Genomic DNA, 16,597 nt, shown 5'->3' with positions numbered 1-16,597 from the left:
TTTGTCTTCAGATCTTTTGTTCCACATGGCAGCCTCTTAAGAGCAGAATACAGAGAAAAGGCCCATCAAATTATGACCGACGTGTTCATGAAGCTTTTTAATGTATGCCCTCACCCCCGTTTTGTGTTCTGTTTTATGCCTCTTGTTTATCTGAAGAGCTGAAGTAAGAGCAGAGAAGTAGCATTTTAGCAGTTGTCCATCCGTCCTCGCTTGCAAAGTGTGCAGGAGGCTTTGAGCGAGGAATGGTGCTCAGGGGGTCTGGTGCACAGGGTCTCAGCCTCAGCATTCGGGGGGGGGAGAGTGGGGGACTATACCCCAAAGCACGGCTGATTGGAGGTGGTGGAGCGCTCCCCTCTACCCCCATCCTCACCCCCCAGACGCCATCCTAGACCCCACAGCATCGGAGAGCTTTTGTGCAGCCTCTGATCTTTCCTTCTTAAGGAAGGGGGCTGGCCCTCGGGTGCAAATACTGCCCACAGTTAATTTTGGACAGAGTGACAGCCCTTCCACCGACTGAACTGCCCAGAGTTTTATAAGATGGGTGGTCGCTCTATAACTCCTAAATGAACAAATGGATGACCGTCTTCACACCACACGGAACAAGTGTAACCAGAAACCAGAATGCAAAAGAGCCAGGCCACTGGAGTACAACTTGCCATGGCCCAGTGAAGAATAATAAAGACCAAGAAAGCCTTGGCCAAGATTACCTCTCTTATGTCTTCGTTGCCTTCCTTGATGTTCTCTGTTGCACCCACAACTATCTGGTGGATATTATCGATTTCAGTTTCCTAGAAATTAAGTTAACACATATTTGGTGACTCTGCAAATGGCAGCAGCTAGGTGAAAAAGGTAAGTATGACTTTTGAGATGGACAGGAGTTGGATGAGAGACCACAAGGAAATCTCAAGGATATAGGCTACACTGGGAATTGGAAGAATTATCTGGGAACTCGGCAGTGTCTTCATAGCCCCAGTGCACTTCTTCATCCCCCATAATGTTATCCCTGGAGTATATTTCTGCAGCAAATGTGTGTTACACACCCTCTTTTGGTAACTGTCCTCAGAGTCCCCGCTCTATTCATTAATTTGTACTTTGCTCCATCATCACAGATACTTTGTCTCTATCCTACGGGGTGCCATGAATTTTTGTACAGAGCTCAAAATGCTTTAGTGAAAAAGTCAAATATGAGATTCTTCTTACCTGTTGTAATACTTTTTCTGTAAATATTTCTTGAAGTCTAGATATTTCAACTACTTTCCCTTCAATCTGCCTAAAAATGATCAAATTATAACAATGGAAAGCCAAAAGACTTTGTTATATATAAAACAGTTAAGAATAAACATTTCCCGCTTTTACAGAATGAAGTAAATAGAATATCCTACATTCCTAAGATAATGAAGCCTTATTGGATGAAGCAGATTTTCAATAATTGCTTAACACAAAGCAGATCAGTTGTTCATAGCAACATTGGAAAAACACAATTTATATGATTAGGTGTAGATTCTAGGTGTGTAAAACTGCAGACTTCTAGATAGAAAAATTGGACGCGTATTATCTGTGCAACATAAAACAGCATTAGTCAGAGATGGTTCCTGTTGGGAGTTGGGAATTCTAATAAGGCTGCAAAAAACCTGGGCTGAACCAGAGCACAGAATTTGTAGGAAGCACCAGCCCCGCTGAGAGGCCGATCTACAAACGCACCGCCGGGATGAGCACCAATCCCCACCCTGCTGCCCACGTGATCTCACCTCAAGCAGGTGATGTGGGCCGAAAACCTTGATCAAAATGTGAAAAAGAGCAAATGGAAGGGGAAAAAAATTGTACCTCACTTCATCAAACAGGCTGTTCATTTCACCCACAAGGCGTTGGTTTTCCTGCTCAAACTGGAGGTCGGGGGGGGGGAGAGAAAGGCAAAGATTATTGCAATTTAAAGCTTTGTTCCAATGGACCCTTTAGGTGAGAAAGTTAGTTTCAACGAAACTCTCTTTCCAGGAATTCAGTTTTTGTTAGGCTGTTATTATCCCTGCTGGTATCACAACAAGGAAGGTCCCGGAGAAGACATGACGATCTACGAATCGTTGAAGACAGATCTGAATTCAGGGCTCTCCTGTCCAACATTCTTCAGCCTGTTTGCCTTCTTCTAAGATTAAAAATATGCATCCTATTCCCGGCAATTTCTGAGCAAGTATTCTTTAACTGACTTATTTTGGGGGTGGGGAGAGGAATGAGAATTATTTCTATATTCAAGTAAAAATACTTCTAATGCAGCAGAAATATCTCTGAAAAGATTTGCAAAACAGTTACGTGGTTTACAGGCTAGACAAACGGAAGTCCATCTAATTAAAGAAGTAAAGCCTATTCACATCTATGCAAACTATACCTAAAAGGCCCATCAGGATGTCTCCAAATTTCTATGGAGAAAATTTGACTCCAATTCTAGAGACTTGCTGATGCCAGCCATTCAGGAGGGGCTACGCGGTGTGTAAGCAGAGGGCAGGCTGACTGATGGGCGAGAGGCCTCGGGAAGCTCCGTTCAGGAGCTGAAGATGCTCCCTCTCAAGATCAAAGGGGGATTTTCAGCCCCTGAGGGACAGGCGCTTGCGCAGGGCTCACCCACCTGAGGCAGCCCCCTGGGCCCCTTACCTTCCTGCTTGGCTCTTCCAGGCCCAGATGGGGGTGGCTGAGAAGAGCTGCCTGCTGAGGGATGTCAGCTCCCCTCTGTGTGGGGAAGGGAGCTCCTTTAGCAGGGTGCAGAAACGAAGCTTAACTCCTCAGGATTTAAGCATCATCTCTGCCTACCATGGGAGGATGGCAGCTCCTGTGCAGGAAGGGAGCTCAAATTTCAGGATCAGAGCTCCTTTTCTCCACCCTTCTTGGCAGGTGGCATCTGCTTGTACCTTCCCTACCAGCCTCCCTACTGAGACTTTCTCTTCCCCACGTGTTGTGGGTCAACACCTCCACTGCCACTTTGCTCAGCCTGCCCTTCCCTCCTCCAGTCCCTCCCCTTCCTCTTCACAAGATTTCCCTTGCATCAGGTCCCCTCTGGGCCACCTGTTCTCCTTCTCTTCCTGCCCATCTTCCCTGCCAACTTTCCTAGACTAACTTCCACTCTATCCGCCCCATTTGCTTAGACTGGTTGCCACTCTTCTGAATGAGTCCTAGGCTGGGGGTGGGGGGAACCCCCCCCCCCCCCACACCGGCCCCGTCTCCTTTCCCTTGTTTGTCCCTTTGAGCTCCTCCATGAGGCCAGCAGGGCCCCAATCCACACACACTGGGCAGCCACCAACTCTGAGGGGACAATCTGCAGCCCATCAACAGCCCTCAATCTCTCTCCCTCTTCTGGGTTGTCCCCTTTTGCCTCCTCCAGCCCCCCATGGCTCCTCCACTCAGCTTCCTCTAGTACTTTCCTATCAAAATGCTATGCTGATCCTCTCCCAAAATAGCTCAAGATAAGGAGGAGGCAGAGAGAGAGAGAGAGCGCATTCCATGCACTGACCCGCATGGTCTCCCAGGCCGCTTGGCCAGGGCCTCTCCCTGCCTGACAAGGTGCCTGTTTGAGGGAGTCTTTGCAACGGTTTCCCTGGCAGATGCTTCCTGCTCAAGGTGAAAAGATGAATTACCATTTGGATTTCTTCAGGAGAAAGCTCATCTTCTCCTCTGCTGTCTTGACCAAGACCAAAACCAGCATGCTCATCAACCAGGTTCCTCTCTGCGAAAGAATCCAAACAAAACTATCATCAGCATGAAGGCAGCCCCAACTTGCGGGGCCAACTCAATCTGAAGGGAAGCCGAAAGCCACACAACTCTGCTTCTTTTAAGCTTCCGGTTCTTGCCTGGAACAGAGGAATCTCAGATGGGCAACCGTTCTCTGGGGCTTGGTGGATGTCTCGTCCCTCCTGTCTTGGCTAGAGGAGTCAGTCCTTATTCTGTCCTTTGATTCACTTGCTGAATACAAAGACAGATAGAATAACTCTACAAATTCTTCCATGCAAAGTTTCTTTTATTGGATTATATTAGGTATCCTCAAGGTAACTCACAGTTATGTCGAGATGCATCTAATGTCCAATTCTTTGCATAGTTGAAATCGTAGTGTAAAATGATAGTAATCTTTCTATCCCATATTTCATTCCATAGTAGTAGAAGCAGGGGTAGAGATGCTAGCATGAGGCTGAGTTCAGGCAAGAGTGAAGAAACCTCCCCCAACCCACCAAGGGTCAATCCAGTGACCAATCAGGATTACAGATGTGGCCACATGACATGAACTACATTTCCCGGGATACCTTAACTACATTTACCATGATGCATTCCCTTAAGGGGAGAGCTCCCAATTCCTTACAAACTATCCAATTCCCATTAACTATAACTGGCTGGACAGCACACTCCCCGCCTGGAATTATAAATTCCACTAACTTAAAGACCAAGTAACTGTATAACTAAGATAAACAGTAAACGTTAATAAAGCATCAAACAAAGCAAAGCATGCAAAGCTTGAGGTTCAATTTTCAAGTTCAGCCTTGGCTGTGCAGTCTTTGGGCTTGTGCTTAGAAGATTTACAACATTTGTAGCAGAATCTGAACTCCCGTAACAAATCCTTTCTTTGGTGCAGAGGTTTCCGTGCAAACACTTGGCACCTGTTCAGCGAGTGCCGAGTGTTGTGTAAAGGACAAAGCTCGATTCTCTTTGTAGTTGGAGATCTAGATTGGGTTGTGTCTGATGAGTGCCTCTCCCAAACTCTTTATGGAGGAGGTTGCGACCTCTGCGTCATGTATTGTTGCATGGTTGTGACCTCTAGCGATTTGCAGTATATTCGTGAGTTTCAGTTGTGTTCTTTGTTAGTTGGGAGGAATCTGCATCTGAGGCGGAGGTTTCCAAAGCTGTTGCAGGACTCCGTTTGCCGGACAACAAATTCTTGGAAAAGGGCAAAAGGTGGTTCGATGACGGCAGCCTAGAGAAGTGAAATTTGAGTCTGAAGATGGAGAGGTGAAAATGTCTCAGAAAGGACTCTCCCTATTTTCAGGCAAGTAAAAGTGAGGAGTGGGAGGGGTACTCTCAGATCTCGCAGAGTGTCATGTCCCTCTGAGGTAGTCCGGGCAAGAAAGGCAGCCAGGAATGCAACTGCTTATCTTCAACAGAATTCTGTAGCTTGAATGTGGTTCTGGATATTGGCCTCCTTTCTGCTCCAGGTCTATTTTAAAACACTCCAGATGACCTCAGCAAGACACCTTCCAAATCCCCGCTTCCCGGTCTATCTCTCACCGGGAACCTCCCTGCAGATGCTCTGTGGAGTCTCACCAAGACTCTCTCGAATCAGCAGTTCGGCTCCAAAATCCTTCATTCCTTCTGTGGCCTTGACCTTCAGCTGGAGGTATAGACCACATCCATGCTCAATTCTTCCGCCTTCCTCCCTAGCAACGTGGAATCCTTCTAATAGTCTTTTCCAGACTCTTTGGAGAAGGTCACTAGTTCTGACACGACATCGAAGAAAAGGATGGTGATGATCAGCACATTAAGTGGTAAAAAGTTCTGATTTTACAAACTATGGCCAAACAGCCAGGATCTTTGTACTTGGTAGGTAACAGGCTTCTGTTGTTCTTGGGTCTAGTTTGTGGAGGGCTGATGCTGCTCCTCTCACTCCTGAGTTCCCCCATTCCTCCCCCCACCCCCCCGTGAACATCCTTTTTGGCAGAGCAATTGGATTTCTCCCGAGAGGAAGCCCAAGCTTCTCTTCTTTCCGCCCTTGGGACCCTGGGTGAAATCTCTTCTCCAGAAGATGGAGGGCCGGGTTGCCCTCCGGGGGAAACACACCCGGGACACACTGGGCTGTGGCTTTTTCTCCTCCTGGCCCCGCCGAGGGATGCTCCTCTTCGCCATCTACGGAAACCTCTCCCCTCCCTGGGCGAGTTCCAGTAGAAGTCGCAGAGCCAGAAGTGCGCAACGGCTGGAGCAGGAACCCTCCTCCAGCAGGGAGGGAAACAGGCCCCACTGACTGGAAGGCTCCACAGTGAGGGAGTCAGAATTGGTACTGGGCCTCTTCTGAAACCCATGGAATGTACCATTTCGCTTTCAGGAAACAAACACACTGGAAACGTGGCATAATGATAAATAACTGAAAACTATTTTTCCTGAGTTAATAAAGAGGAAATTACCCAACCGGAAGCCGTAGGAGCCTCAACATTATATAACATTTAAAGCATGGATGTTGTGATTTTACAGGCAGGAAGGGATTACCACCTTGGCTGCCTTCCCTGGGGAGTTTTTCTTCCAATTCTTCAGGAGGAGTCTCCGCCTCCGCCTCCTTCTCGGGCGCTCTTCCTGGAGACTTCCTGCTTTGCTCAGGTTCAAGCCTGGATCTAAAGGAACAGAACACGAGAGGGTAAACCAAAGGCTGCTCTCCTCCTTTCCACCCATCAGACTGGAAAGCCCGCCTGCCCGCCTGCCTGCCCACCTGCCTGCCTGCCCGCCTGCCTGATGAAAGAAACAGAAGACTGGAACACCTCCACCTTTCCTAACAAGCCAAGTCATTGACAGCTGTTTAAAGGCTGGTTTGGGCGGAATCGTTCCTGGCAACCCTGTCTGGACCCAGTCAGGGCAGGGCAGGTTTGGGACTGGGGGCTACCTAGGAACACCAGACTGAGAAGCTGAAATACATCTTGGAAGAAGGCAGGAGGACACCTCTCAGGCCCTGCTGCCAATAAACCGACAAGAAGAGCTCATCCCTTTGGTTCCCAGGGGCTGAGTTCAACACACGGATGATTTTACTCCGTACATCAGGTGCCTGAGGATGGAAGATCCAAGAGAAATCAACGACTGCATTTAAAATCAGAGGGGGGCTTCCTAGGATTCTGGATTTTGCTTTTCTTATTCTGTAATCACCTCTAGATTTAACAATTGCTCCACAGAAAAAAAAAAATCTAATTTGGCTAGCTATAAATGTGTTATTAGACATGGTAGGAAGAAACACCCCCCCCCTTTGTTGGTTTTATTTCTCTACTGTGTTTAAAGGCAGGTGCGGGGGGGGCGGCGGAGGGAGGGAGCACCAGGCCAGGGTGCCATGCCTGACACTTGGGTCACATTCAGCAGCTCTCCTCCTGGGGCTTCCCTTTCCAGATGCCCTATGTGGGGAAGGGGCTTCTCCCCTGGAAGCCCTGAGGGCGGGGAGGCCCTCCCAAGGAAGCCCATTTTCCCTCCATGGGGTGGTCTTTTCAGAAGAGAGGAGACCGCCTCGTCGGCCAGACAGTGTCGTGGTCGGTGGGTCCTCGTAACGGCCGGCATTACCCTGAACCCTCCTTTTATTTTAATCCTTCCCGCGCTCCTTGTGCTCGTTTGAATTAGACACACATCACTTCCATTGTGGGTGGATTAGAACTATATACTCCGCTCCTTGCCATGAACATGACAAGCAACAACGGTGACAGAGGGATCTCTCTGATGAGCGGGAATAAGTCAAGGCTCCCTCAAGATCTTCCACAGGGCATAAAAGGGGATCGATTCATTTTGCCCTACAGAGTTTGGCCGCTGGGCAATTCTTTTTTTCCCAACTTAAAAGGGTATTTTGCAAAAATGAAAGCAAGGAAGAATAGTTCAAAATAAACAATTTATAGATATTCAATATTAGTTGATTATTTTATTATTGCCACACAGAAGTTTAAATGTGTTCAATATTACTTTAGAAATGGAAAACCTGTCGCCCTCCCCAGCACTGTGCAATTGCAGCCCCTAGTCTCACACACACACAAACACACACGGAAAAACAGCTTTGGGAGGTTCCCATTCTGAGCAGGATATGGAAATTTCTTGAGAGGGTGAGAGAGTTTGTTCTCGTTCCTTAAGGTAATTTGCCCCCGGGAACGGTGTATTCAGGGTGATTCATTCACTTCTCCTGATTACATAATCCATGCCAACCTGTGTAGTGGGCTTATTATTCCCTCTGGTTAATTATGCTGCATGACGTAATTATAGGAACAGTCCAGAAAAAGGCTCAGCCCCTTGTGCATTGTATCCTTACTACTGTACACAGTTACCTTCAGTGCTGAATTAGCAATGTTGTATAATAAACTTAAGTGTAACTGTTCAAAAAGAAAATCCCACTGAATTCAGGTAAAATACAATGAGATACATTATCACTCTGCAAAAAAGAAAGAAAGAAAGGGGGGAGGGATCTATATAAAATTCTGGATAAGTTTAAAAAGAAACGCTTACAATGCTTGTTAAGTTTACAGGATATTGCAAAGAACCAATACTGGAAGCAAATTGAATCTTTTTTTTCCTGAAAAACCAAGAAGTTTGTACAGCAACGGACCAGGCCTTCCAACGCAGTAACAAAAGTCTCACTTACAATCTCTTTTTATCCACTACGCGCTTGACCCGGATTGCTCTTTGCTCCGAGTACAGCTTGCACACTCCTGTGAAAGAGAGTAGAATAGTTTTTGGGGAGGGAAGTAAGTGGGGGGGAGTCTGCTTCTCCCTACCAGCATACATCGGTATGGTGAGGGCTGTTTGGAAACTGAAATAGTATTTGCTGTGTGAGCAAGGAGACAGCAAGGAGCCTGGGCGTGGCTTAGCTCAACTGTTCTGTACTAAAGTTGCTTGCTGCTGTGAAAGTAAAACTGAAACTCCTCTCCTATGCTTGTGTTTTGCCTTTGGAAGAGATTTCTTTCTTTCAGGTGGGATGCGGGAGTAGAACTCCTTAGCATCAGAGCGTGTTAATAATAATAATATAGGAAATACACTAAATGCTCAGATGGTAATTTCAAAAAATCCTTTCTTAGTGAGCTTCTAGAGGCCAAGAGGAACATACTGGGGAATCCTGGGACTTGAAGTCCACACATCTTAAAATGGCCTAGGCTGGGAAACAGCCATCCAAATTGAACTGTGATTACCTCGTCTCTATAGACTTGGGAGTACAAACTCGTGTTCTCAAATTTACTGCCAACTCTATTTTATTACATGCCCTCCTCTCTTTTTTTAAAAAAATGACTTATACAGAATAGCAGTTTCCACCACAGTATCCCTGACTTATAAATCATGGTTGCATTTCTTTTTTGTAGCAAATTTTTATAACATAATAAACCAACTTCTTCTGTATAAAAATGATTTGATCATTTAAATTATTATTTTCTATTTCTCATTTTAAGCATAACCACAGTAAAATCTCCCAGACCTGATCATTTACATATCTTTATTACAAAAACATTTAAAGTTTTCCAAATTTATTTGGGATAGTAGAGTGAATAAACCTTTGGGCTAAAGATAACTTGCACAGGTACTTCTCACCAGCAATGTTTTGAATATTGGGACATTGGTGAAGGTTATCTTGTTCAATAAGAGTAACTGCAGTAATATACAATAGGAAATACATGGAGCATTTTAAAAACTGCCTTGTCTTACCCTACTTCTAAAATTAATAAAGTCATTTTAGATTGCACAAAAAGGGTTTGGTGCATAAATGGGCATACAAAATGTTTTCCATTTTTTTTTTAACAGCAGCAAGAAAATGGGGAGTCCAATATTATGGAAAATGAACAATGTGACCCTGTTATTAGCTATATGTCAATTTTTTTATCTTATTTGGAGAAAAGAGGATTATTTCAGGAATTGAATGATCATGTGCCACCAAGCTATTTTCAACTCCTAGTGACTACACGGGTAGATTTCAAGATTTAGGAGGTAGAAAATTGGTTCTGCACTAGAAAAAAATGGAGGTATTATTAAAAATGGATGCTAATGAAATGTTTTCTGCTGTTTTAAATATGGTCATGTCTTTTTCATTGGCTCACTACTATCCAGTGGACTTAAGAACCCTTTCCAAGCAGTTAAAAAGCTTGTATGTTTGTTTGTTTAACTCAGTCTTGTATTGTTTAACTCAGTTTTATATCACTGTCCATAGAAACTACGATCCACCAGGCTGAGTTTGGCCACTGCCTTCAGCCTCCAGTTGCCAGCCAGATTCTTCCAGATATTGGCAAATTCCTTTCTCCCTGGAGACCCTGCTTTTCAATTGGCGCCCTCCTATGGAAAAGAATTTCTGAAAATGATTCTACTTAAGTGGTCACAACAGCAGAGACTAATTTTGCAAAACACATAAACGCAAGGATTGTTATTTCAAGCAAAACTGATACTTTTTAAGTAGTCTGCAATGAAATCCAAAACCGTTTCTCGGTGCTGCTTCACTTGTGGGGAATGGATGTCCTTGTGTGCTGAAATGAAAAGATAACAGAATGTTATTTTTCTCAAAAGAGCTCTCCACCCATCTGGCTAAAGCCACCACATGTGTTGCTCCAATTACCTTCTGCTCTGAGCTGCTGAATTGCATCAGCACAGGTTCTCATGAAGATTTGGGCATCTTGGTCAATCTGATCTCGGTCAGTGTCGGACATTCGCACATACTCAGACATGAGGTGACTGGAAAAGACAGCCAATAGTTCAGCCCTGTTTTCTGAAGAAAAGCTCAGGACAGCATAGTACTTTGCACAATCTTTAGAAAAGGATAATGAATGTTGACTATGAAAATTGATTACCTGCCTCAGAGCTATAATGTAACATCCAACTCAAAGAAGAAACCTTTCCTTATATATGAGAAAAATGAAGATAGAGGGAGAGAAATTAAAAAAGCTTTGTTGCTTTCAAATCCTTTACATATAAAATATGTAACGGATTATCTAAATGATATTCGAAAAACAGAGAATATGGTAAACTGGAAAAAATTATGCTATTATGTCCAAAAAGTGTGATGAAAATTAAATAAAATTTTATAGGTTAAACTTGGCTAAATGGAAACAAAAAGGAAACTTAATTCTCTCTTTTTTTCTTTAGTGTATACATATTATATTAGACATGAAATAGAAAATATAATTGATTATATAAAGGATATGAGAAAATAGAGAATATGATAAATCAGAAAGGATTATATTGGAATGTAAAGTATATGTAATGAGAGTATAAAACTATGATTAAAAAGGAGGGGAATGAAAATTTAATAAAATTTTATAGGTAAACTTTGGCTAAGTGGAAAGAAAGAAAAAATATGAAATGGTTATATGAAAATCTCTGGAATAAATACAAAATTTATTGTAGACTGGGGATATACCATGTGGATCCTGTATATTAGTTTTATTTTATTTTTACTCTTTTTTAACTGTTTATTATATATCAGCTTTGAGAAAGTTAATGAAAATAATAAATAATATAAAATAAAATAGGTGGTAAGCTGAAAATGGAAATAATAGGGGATAACGAGTTGAAAATATGAGTGAGGATGAAATGTTTTTGATATTGAATTAATGAATTGAAATATGAAGTGAGAACTTATTTAAAGATCAATGGAATAGATAATGATTTGATATGAAATTAGATAAGTTGGAAGTACAATTATGACTATGTATAAATGTTGTAACCTGGAATCACGTTGCTCACTTGAAGAGATGTGCAAAAAATAAAAAAAACTTTATAAAAAAAAAGAAGAGAGGGACTGCAGTGTAAACTTCCTTATTCTAAATAAATACTCACATTTCTGCTCCTTTCCCATTTTTGTGACCACACTTGCTTACCTGACACAATAAGGGCCTATTAAAATAATTAGAATTAGCAGACCTTGCATCAGCTAGTAGCATGTTTATTTATGTTCTTATAGGGCCACACTATAAAAATCAAGTAGCAACCAGGGACACCTCTTTGTTATATTCCTCCCCCAGCCACCCCCAACCACTGAAAACGGTGCATCCTGATGCCTTTACTACCATTCCAGAAGCCTCTCGCAGAAAGGGTGGCAAGGACATGTTGAAATGCTCCCAAGCATCAGCTGGGATTCAGCCCTTCAGAACAGCCCTCCAATTTACAGTGTGTAAACTTTCTTTTTCCCACACCAAGGATAATAATTAAGCTTTGTACCATGCCACTAAATTCAGTGTCAGATTGAAAAACGGGCACCTATTTTTTCTCACAACTGTCAATTTTCACTTTTTCAATCGTAACACTTACCTATAAGCATTAATGTAATCTTTCCGGTGCTGCAGAAGGAAGTCTTTGAGTTTTCCAATGTTATTAACCTAAAATGAACGAATGGTCAAAATCACATTTAATCATATATATAACAGGTTTCTCTATGTGCCCAATTATTATTTGCTAGACTTCCAAGCAATGAAGATCCCACAGCCTCTATTGCCTGCTCTCAGCAATCCAAGGCCGCTTCTTCCGACTTTGCCCCAAATCAGTTTTGTGGATAGGGCAAGGCACGACCTGGGAGATGAAGCGAAAAGGAAACTCCTGCCAGCCCCCGCTCTCCCCCCCCACCGTGCAAAGGGGCAGGTCCAGGGGACACTCGCTTTTCAGAGGTTCCCCTTTTGTTGGCCCAAGAAAAGCTGCCTCTGAAGAAGTTCTGAAGAAGGCTGAAATAACCATAGCCATAGTAGCCCTTAGACTGCCTCACAGCCCTCTTCAAGCGCTTCACCGAGTCAGCCTATTGGCCCTAACCCTCATTTTACCAACCTCGGAAGGATGGAAGGCTGAGTCAACTTTGAGCCTGGAGAGGAAGAAAAGGAATTGCTCTACTATTGTAATAGAGACGGCCACCTTTTAGCAGCCTGAACAGCACAGAAGATGGTGCCCCACAAGAAGACACTGGGCTTCTCCTCTCCTCGGAGACACTGCCATTCTGACAGCTAAAGCTGAGATTCTGTGGACTTCAACTCCTAGAATTCCCCAGCCAGCATGGAATCCTGGGAAGTGTAGTCCACACGTCTTGACAGTGGCTGGTTGAGAAATGTGCCTCTCCAGGCTGCTGTGCTGCTAATTTTTAGCTACCACTAGATGGTCACAGAGATTTCAGTTCAGTTGTTAGGCAGCTGCATTCCTTTCCCTTTCAGTCATTTCTTCTACCATTCGCCGGATCCTACTAATTATTCACTTTCAGCATCTCATCTCACCCTCACTTGAGGATTTTGTCAGGTCATATTAAAAGAATTAATATTTCATGTTCCAGATTAGTCATCTTTACATGGCCTCAGTTTGTCATGCCTTGTTAGGAAATACCTGAAAACATGTATTAAAATACAAATAATATAATGTAAAATAATTTTCAAATAAGGATTTTCATTGCTACTTAAAAAGTAGTCCTGATGTCATCCATATGTGCAAATGCAATTAAAACAGTAAGCTAATCTGATCCCAATTTATTTGCCACAGTAGAAATTATTTCCCCTTCAAATTTTCTCAACCCACATAACCACCCTTTAAGCCCAAAAGGTGAGGATCGCGGAGCCCCCAAAAATGGCACTTAGGGTCCAGGTTGAGAACATCAAGGCCTCATCTGCTCACCTACCGTCGGTCTAGAAATAAGGGTCGGGACTGAGGTGGAGCGGCCTCTCTCCCTTCTTTGGGGTCTGGAACTACCGTAGAGACCAGAGGGGGCCGTTTCCTCCCCTCTCTGGAAAAGCTGCCAAGAAGGAAAGCCATGCTGCTCCTCTTCTCTCTCCGGGGAAGACAAAGTTGCCCCAGAGCCTGCCTGCCTGCCTGTGCTTCAGAGGGCATGCGCCTCTGGCCTGCTGGCACATGGGAGCCCCTCCACCCCACTCAGCAGCAGCAGCAGCCACAGACTTTGGGAAGGAGTCTGGGAGAACCACCCCACTTGCTCGGGCCTCTGGAAAGGGAGAGCTTTCCCTGCCTCCCTCCCTCCCACCTTGGATCAAAGCCTGCAGAAACTCCCACCAAAATTGCTTCAAGGACAGGAAAGCCCTAGGAAATCCTGCCCAGGTTAGAATAGAATAGAATTCTTTTATTGGCCAAGAGTGATTGGACACAAAAGGAATTTGTCTTTGGTGCAAATGCTCTCTATGTACGTAAAGGAAAAGATACATTTGTCGAAAGTCAAGAATCATCAGGTACAACACTTATTCTGTCCTTTGATTCACTTGCTGAATATAAAGACAGATAGAATAATTCTACAAATTATTCCATACAAAGTTTCTTTTATTGGATTATATTAGGTATCCTCAAGGTAACTCACAGTTATGTCGAGATGCATCTAATGTCCACCGCACCCAAAAATACATGCTTTGCAGTTTAAAGTGACACACACTTAAACTTACTATCATAGTTTATATATATTATTTTACCCAAACTACGTTAGGTAACCTTGTTATTCCTAACAATGAGATAGAAAGATTGATGATTTGCTAACTGCGTGTTCCCTGCCGCTGAGTTGAAGGACTGTTTTGACTATGCTAAAACTATTACTGGGATAAACTATTTAACTAGCACAGTGTATCTGTTTTACTGAGTGTAAGCTACAAAAACGTTTATCTCACATATTTTGCCTGCCTGCCTGCCTGCCTGCCGTGCAGATTCTGCTAGGGTGTATCCCTAACACTCATATTTCATCCCATCGTAGTAGATATGCTAGAAGGAGGCAGAGTTCAGGCAAGAGAGTGAAGGGACCTCCCACCATCCCAACAAAGGGTCAGTTCGGTGACCAATTAGGATTACAGAGGTGGCCACATGACATGGACTACATTTCCCAGGATACCTTAACTGCATTTACCATGATGCATTCCCTTAAGGGGACAGCTCCCAATTCCTAACTAACTATATCTGGCTGGACAGCACACTCCCCGCCTGGAATTATAAATTCCACTAACTAAAGAGCCAGGAACTGTATAACTAAGATAAACAGTAAAGATTAATACTAACTGAATATCAGTTAACTATATAACTAAGATAAACAGTACACATTAACAAAGCATCAAACAAAGCAAAGCATGCAAAGTTTGAGGTTCAATCTTCAAGTTCAGCCTTTCTTCACAGCCACTAGGTTGGTGACCGGTCTGGTGTAGAAATTCTTGGTGAAAGTCTGCTGGTCGCCTCTGGCGGCCATTTAGGGTGGACAGGCACTCTTGCTTCCAACAGTTCTAAGGGGCTTTGACAAGCGGTTGAACTGGATGTTGCGAAGACATTTGCCCATGTGGAGCGCGTTAGTGAAAGACTACTGGTCGCTGGCTGCCTTTTAGGGTGGACCGGTATTCTTGTTTTCGGTGGTGCCAAAGGGCGTCGGAAGGCTGTCGGGATGGATGGTGTGAAGGCATCTGCCTGTGTTTCCACACGAGTTACATAAAATAGAATTTTCACTGGTTGAACACTGGTTAAATTCAGGAAACTTCCTGTAAATTTATTACTGGCCACAAGGTGGAGCTAGACCAGTTTAAAAAATTTTTTTTTAATTCTCTGTGAAATTTCTACTTGACCACCAGATGGTGCTGTAGGCTGCTTTGCCTAGATCTGATTTCTCTCTTTAGGGGGGCGAGCCTCGTGGCTATGAAGTTTGCTGATTGCCCAAAGGAATTTATTGCCTACTTCAGATGGTGCTATAAGCTAATAGTTGAGTGTCAACCGATTTCGCTGGAAGGGAAAAATTCATTAGGAAAAATACTTCAGTAAGTTGCATGCACTGTGGCCATGTTATGCTTTTAATTTTTTAGAAAAGAGAGGAGGAGATGAAGAAACATTAGGCTTTTAAACAAAAGAAATTGCTCCTTGAATTATTTTGTTCAAATAGCTTGCTTGAATCAGCCTTGTGACTTGGGAGGAGGAATATGCTCAGTTGCTTTGAAGACAGACAGTCCTTCACTAATGATTTATGACCCCCAATAAACTGCCCAGAGTGGTTGTAAAATAGCTAGAGAGGTCTCCTGTATTGCTTCTTCCGAAGCAGCCGAGAGCATAAGAAATGCAAAGCCTTTCCTTGTAGCAATACATGCAAGATTTCTCAAACTTTCCATTGTGTTTGGAAAGGGTTTGTAACTGGAGAGAGACATAGATGGGGAATACCTGGCCCCTTCCTTCAATTCCAAACAGGCTGTAAGGTTACTTTGGCCAACAATGGGAAGACGCAGATTAAGCCAGAGAATAGGATGTTTGAAAGTGTCTTGTGTAAATGGAGAAGGGGAGGATTTCTTGCCCCTCCCTGCCAATTCACACTCGATTTGAAAGCTTGTTGCTTCAAAGGAGAACGAGGCACAGAGAGCTTGGCATTTCACATCCACTCCTGGCTTCAATATTACTTTGCTTTATCACAAAATTCAAATTACTTTTAGTCTTTTTACTGACGGGATTGCAGGAACTCAGATCTACTTATCATTTTACTATTCTGTCCTTTGATTCACTTGCTGAATATAAAGACAGATAGACTAACTCTAAAAAATCTTCCATACAACGTTTCTTTTATTGGATTATATTAGGTATCCTCAAGGTAACTCACAGTTATGTCGAGATGCATCTAATGTCCAATTCTTTGCATAGTTGAAATCGTAGTGTAAAATGATAGTGATCTTTCTATCTCATATTTCATCCCATCGTAGTAGATATACTAGCAGGAGGCTGAGTTCAGGCAAGAGTGAAGGGACCTCCCACCATCCCAACAAATGGTCAGTTCAGTGACCAATCAGGATTACAGAGGTGGCCACATGACATGGACTACATTTCCCAGGATACCTTAACTGCATTTATCATGATGCATTCCCTTAAGGGGACAGCTCCCAATTCCTAACTAACTATATCTGGCTGGACAGCACAACACTTAATAATAGTCATAAGGTATAAATAAGCAATC

General features: G+C 43.5%; 1 protein-coding gene across 2 annotated transcripts in view; it reads right to left on the bottom strand.

Annotated features, from left to right (window-relative positions):
* The window catches only part of STX18 (syntaxin 18), a 44,012-nt gene that overhangs the window by 8,396 nt on the left and 19,019 nt on the right, over positions 1-16,597 (bottom strand). For both annotated transcript variants that reach the window (XM_087936716.1, XM_026700020.2), the window contains exons 2-10: positions 11,977-12,044; positions 10,286-10,401; positions 10,119-10,196; positions 8,336-8,402; positions 6,232-6,350; positions 3,621-3,709; positions 1,825-1,883; positions 1,201-1,270; positions 708-788 (exon numbers count right to left, since the gene is read on the bottom strand). In XM_087936716.1, the coding sequence (XP_087792842.1) occupies positions 708-788; positions 1,201-1,270; positions 1,825-1,883; positions 3,621-3,709; positions 6,232-6,350; positions 8,336-8,402; positions 10,119-10,196; positions 10,286-10,401; positions 11,977-12,044 (747 nt within the window). The remainder of the gene's footprint in view (positions 1-707; positions 789-1,200; positions 1,271-1,824; positions 1,884-3,620; positions 3,710-6,231; positions 6,351-8,335; positions 8,403-10,118; positions 10,197-10,285; positions 10,402-11,976; positions 12,045-16,597) is intronic.

Source organism: Pseudonaja textilis, chromosome 6, assembly GCF_049901715.1.
Source record: "Pseudonaja textilis isolate UNSWEBS1 chromosome 6, rPseTex1.2, whole genome shotgun sequence".
Lineage (NCBI taxonomy): Eukaryota > Metazoa > Chordata > Lepidosauria > Squamata > Elapidae > Pseudonaja > Pseudonaja textilis.
This window is presented reverse-complemented; position numbering and strand designations above follow the sequence as displayed.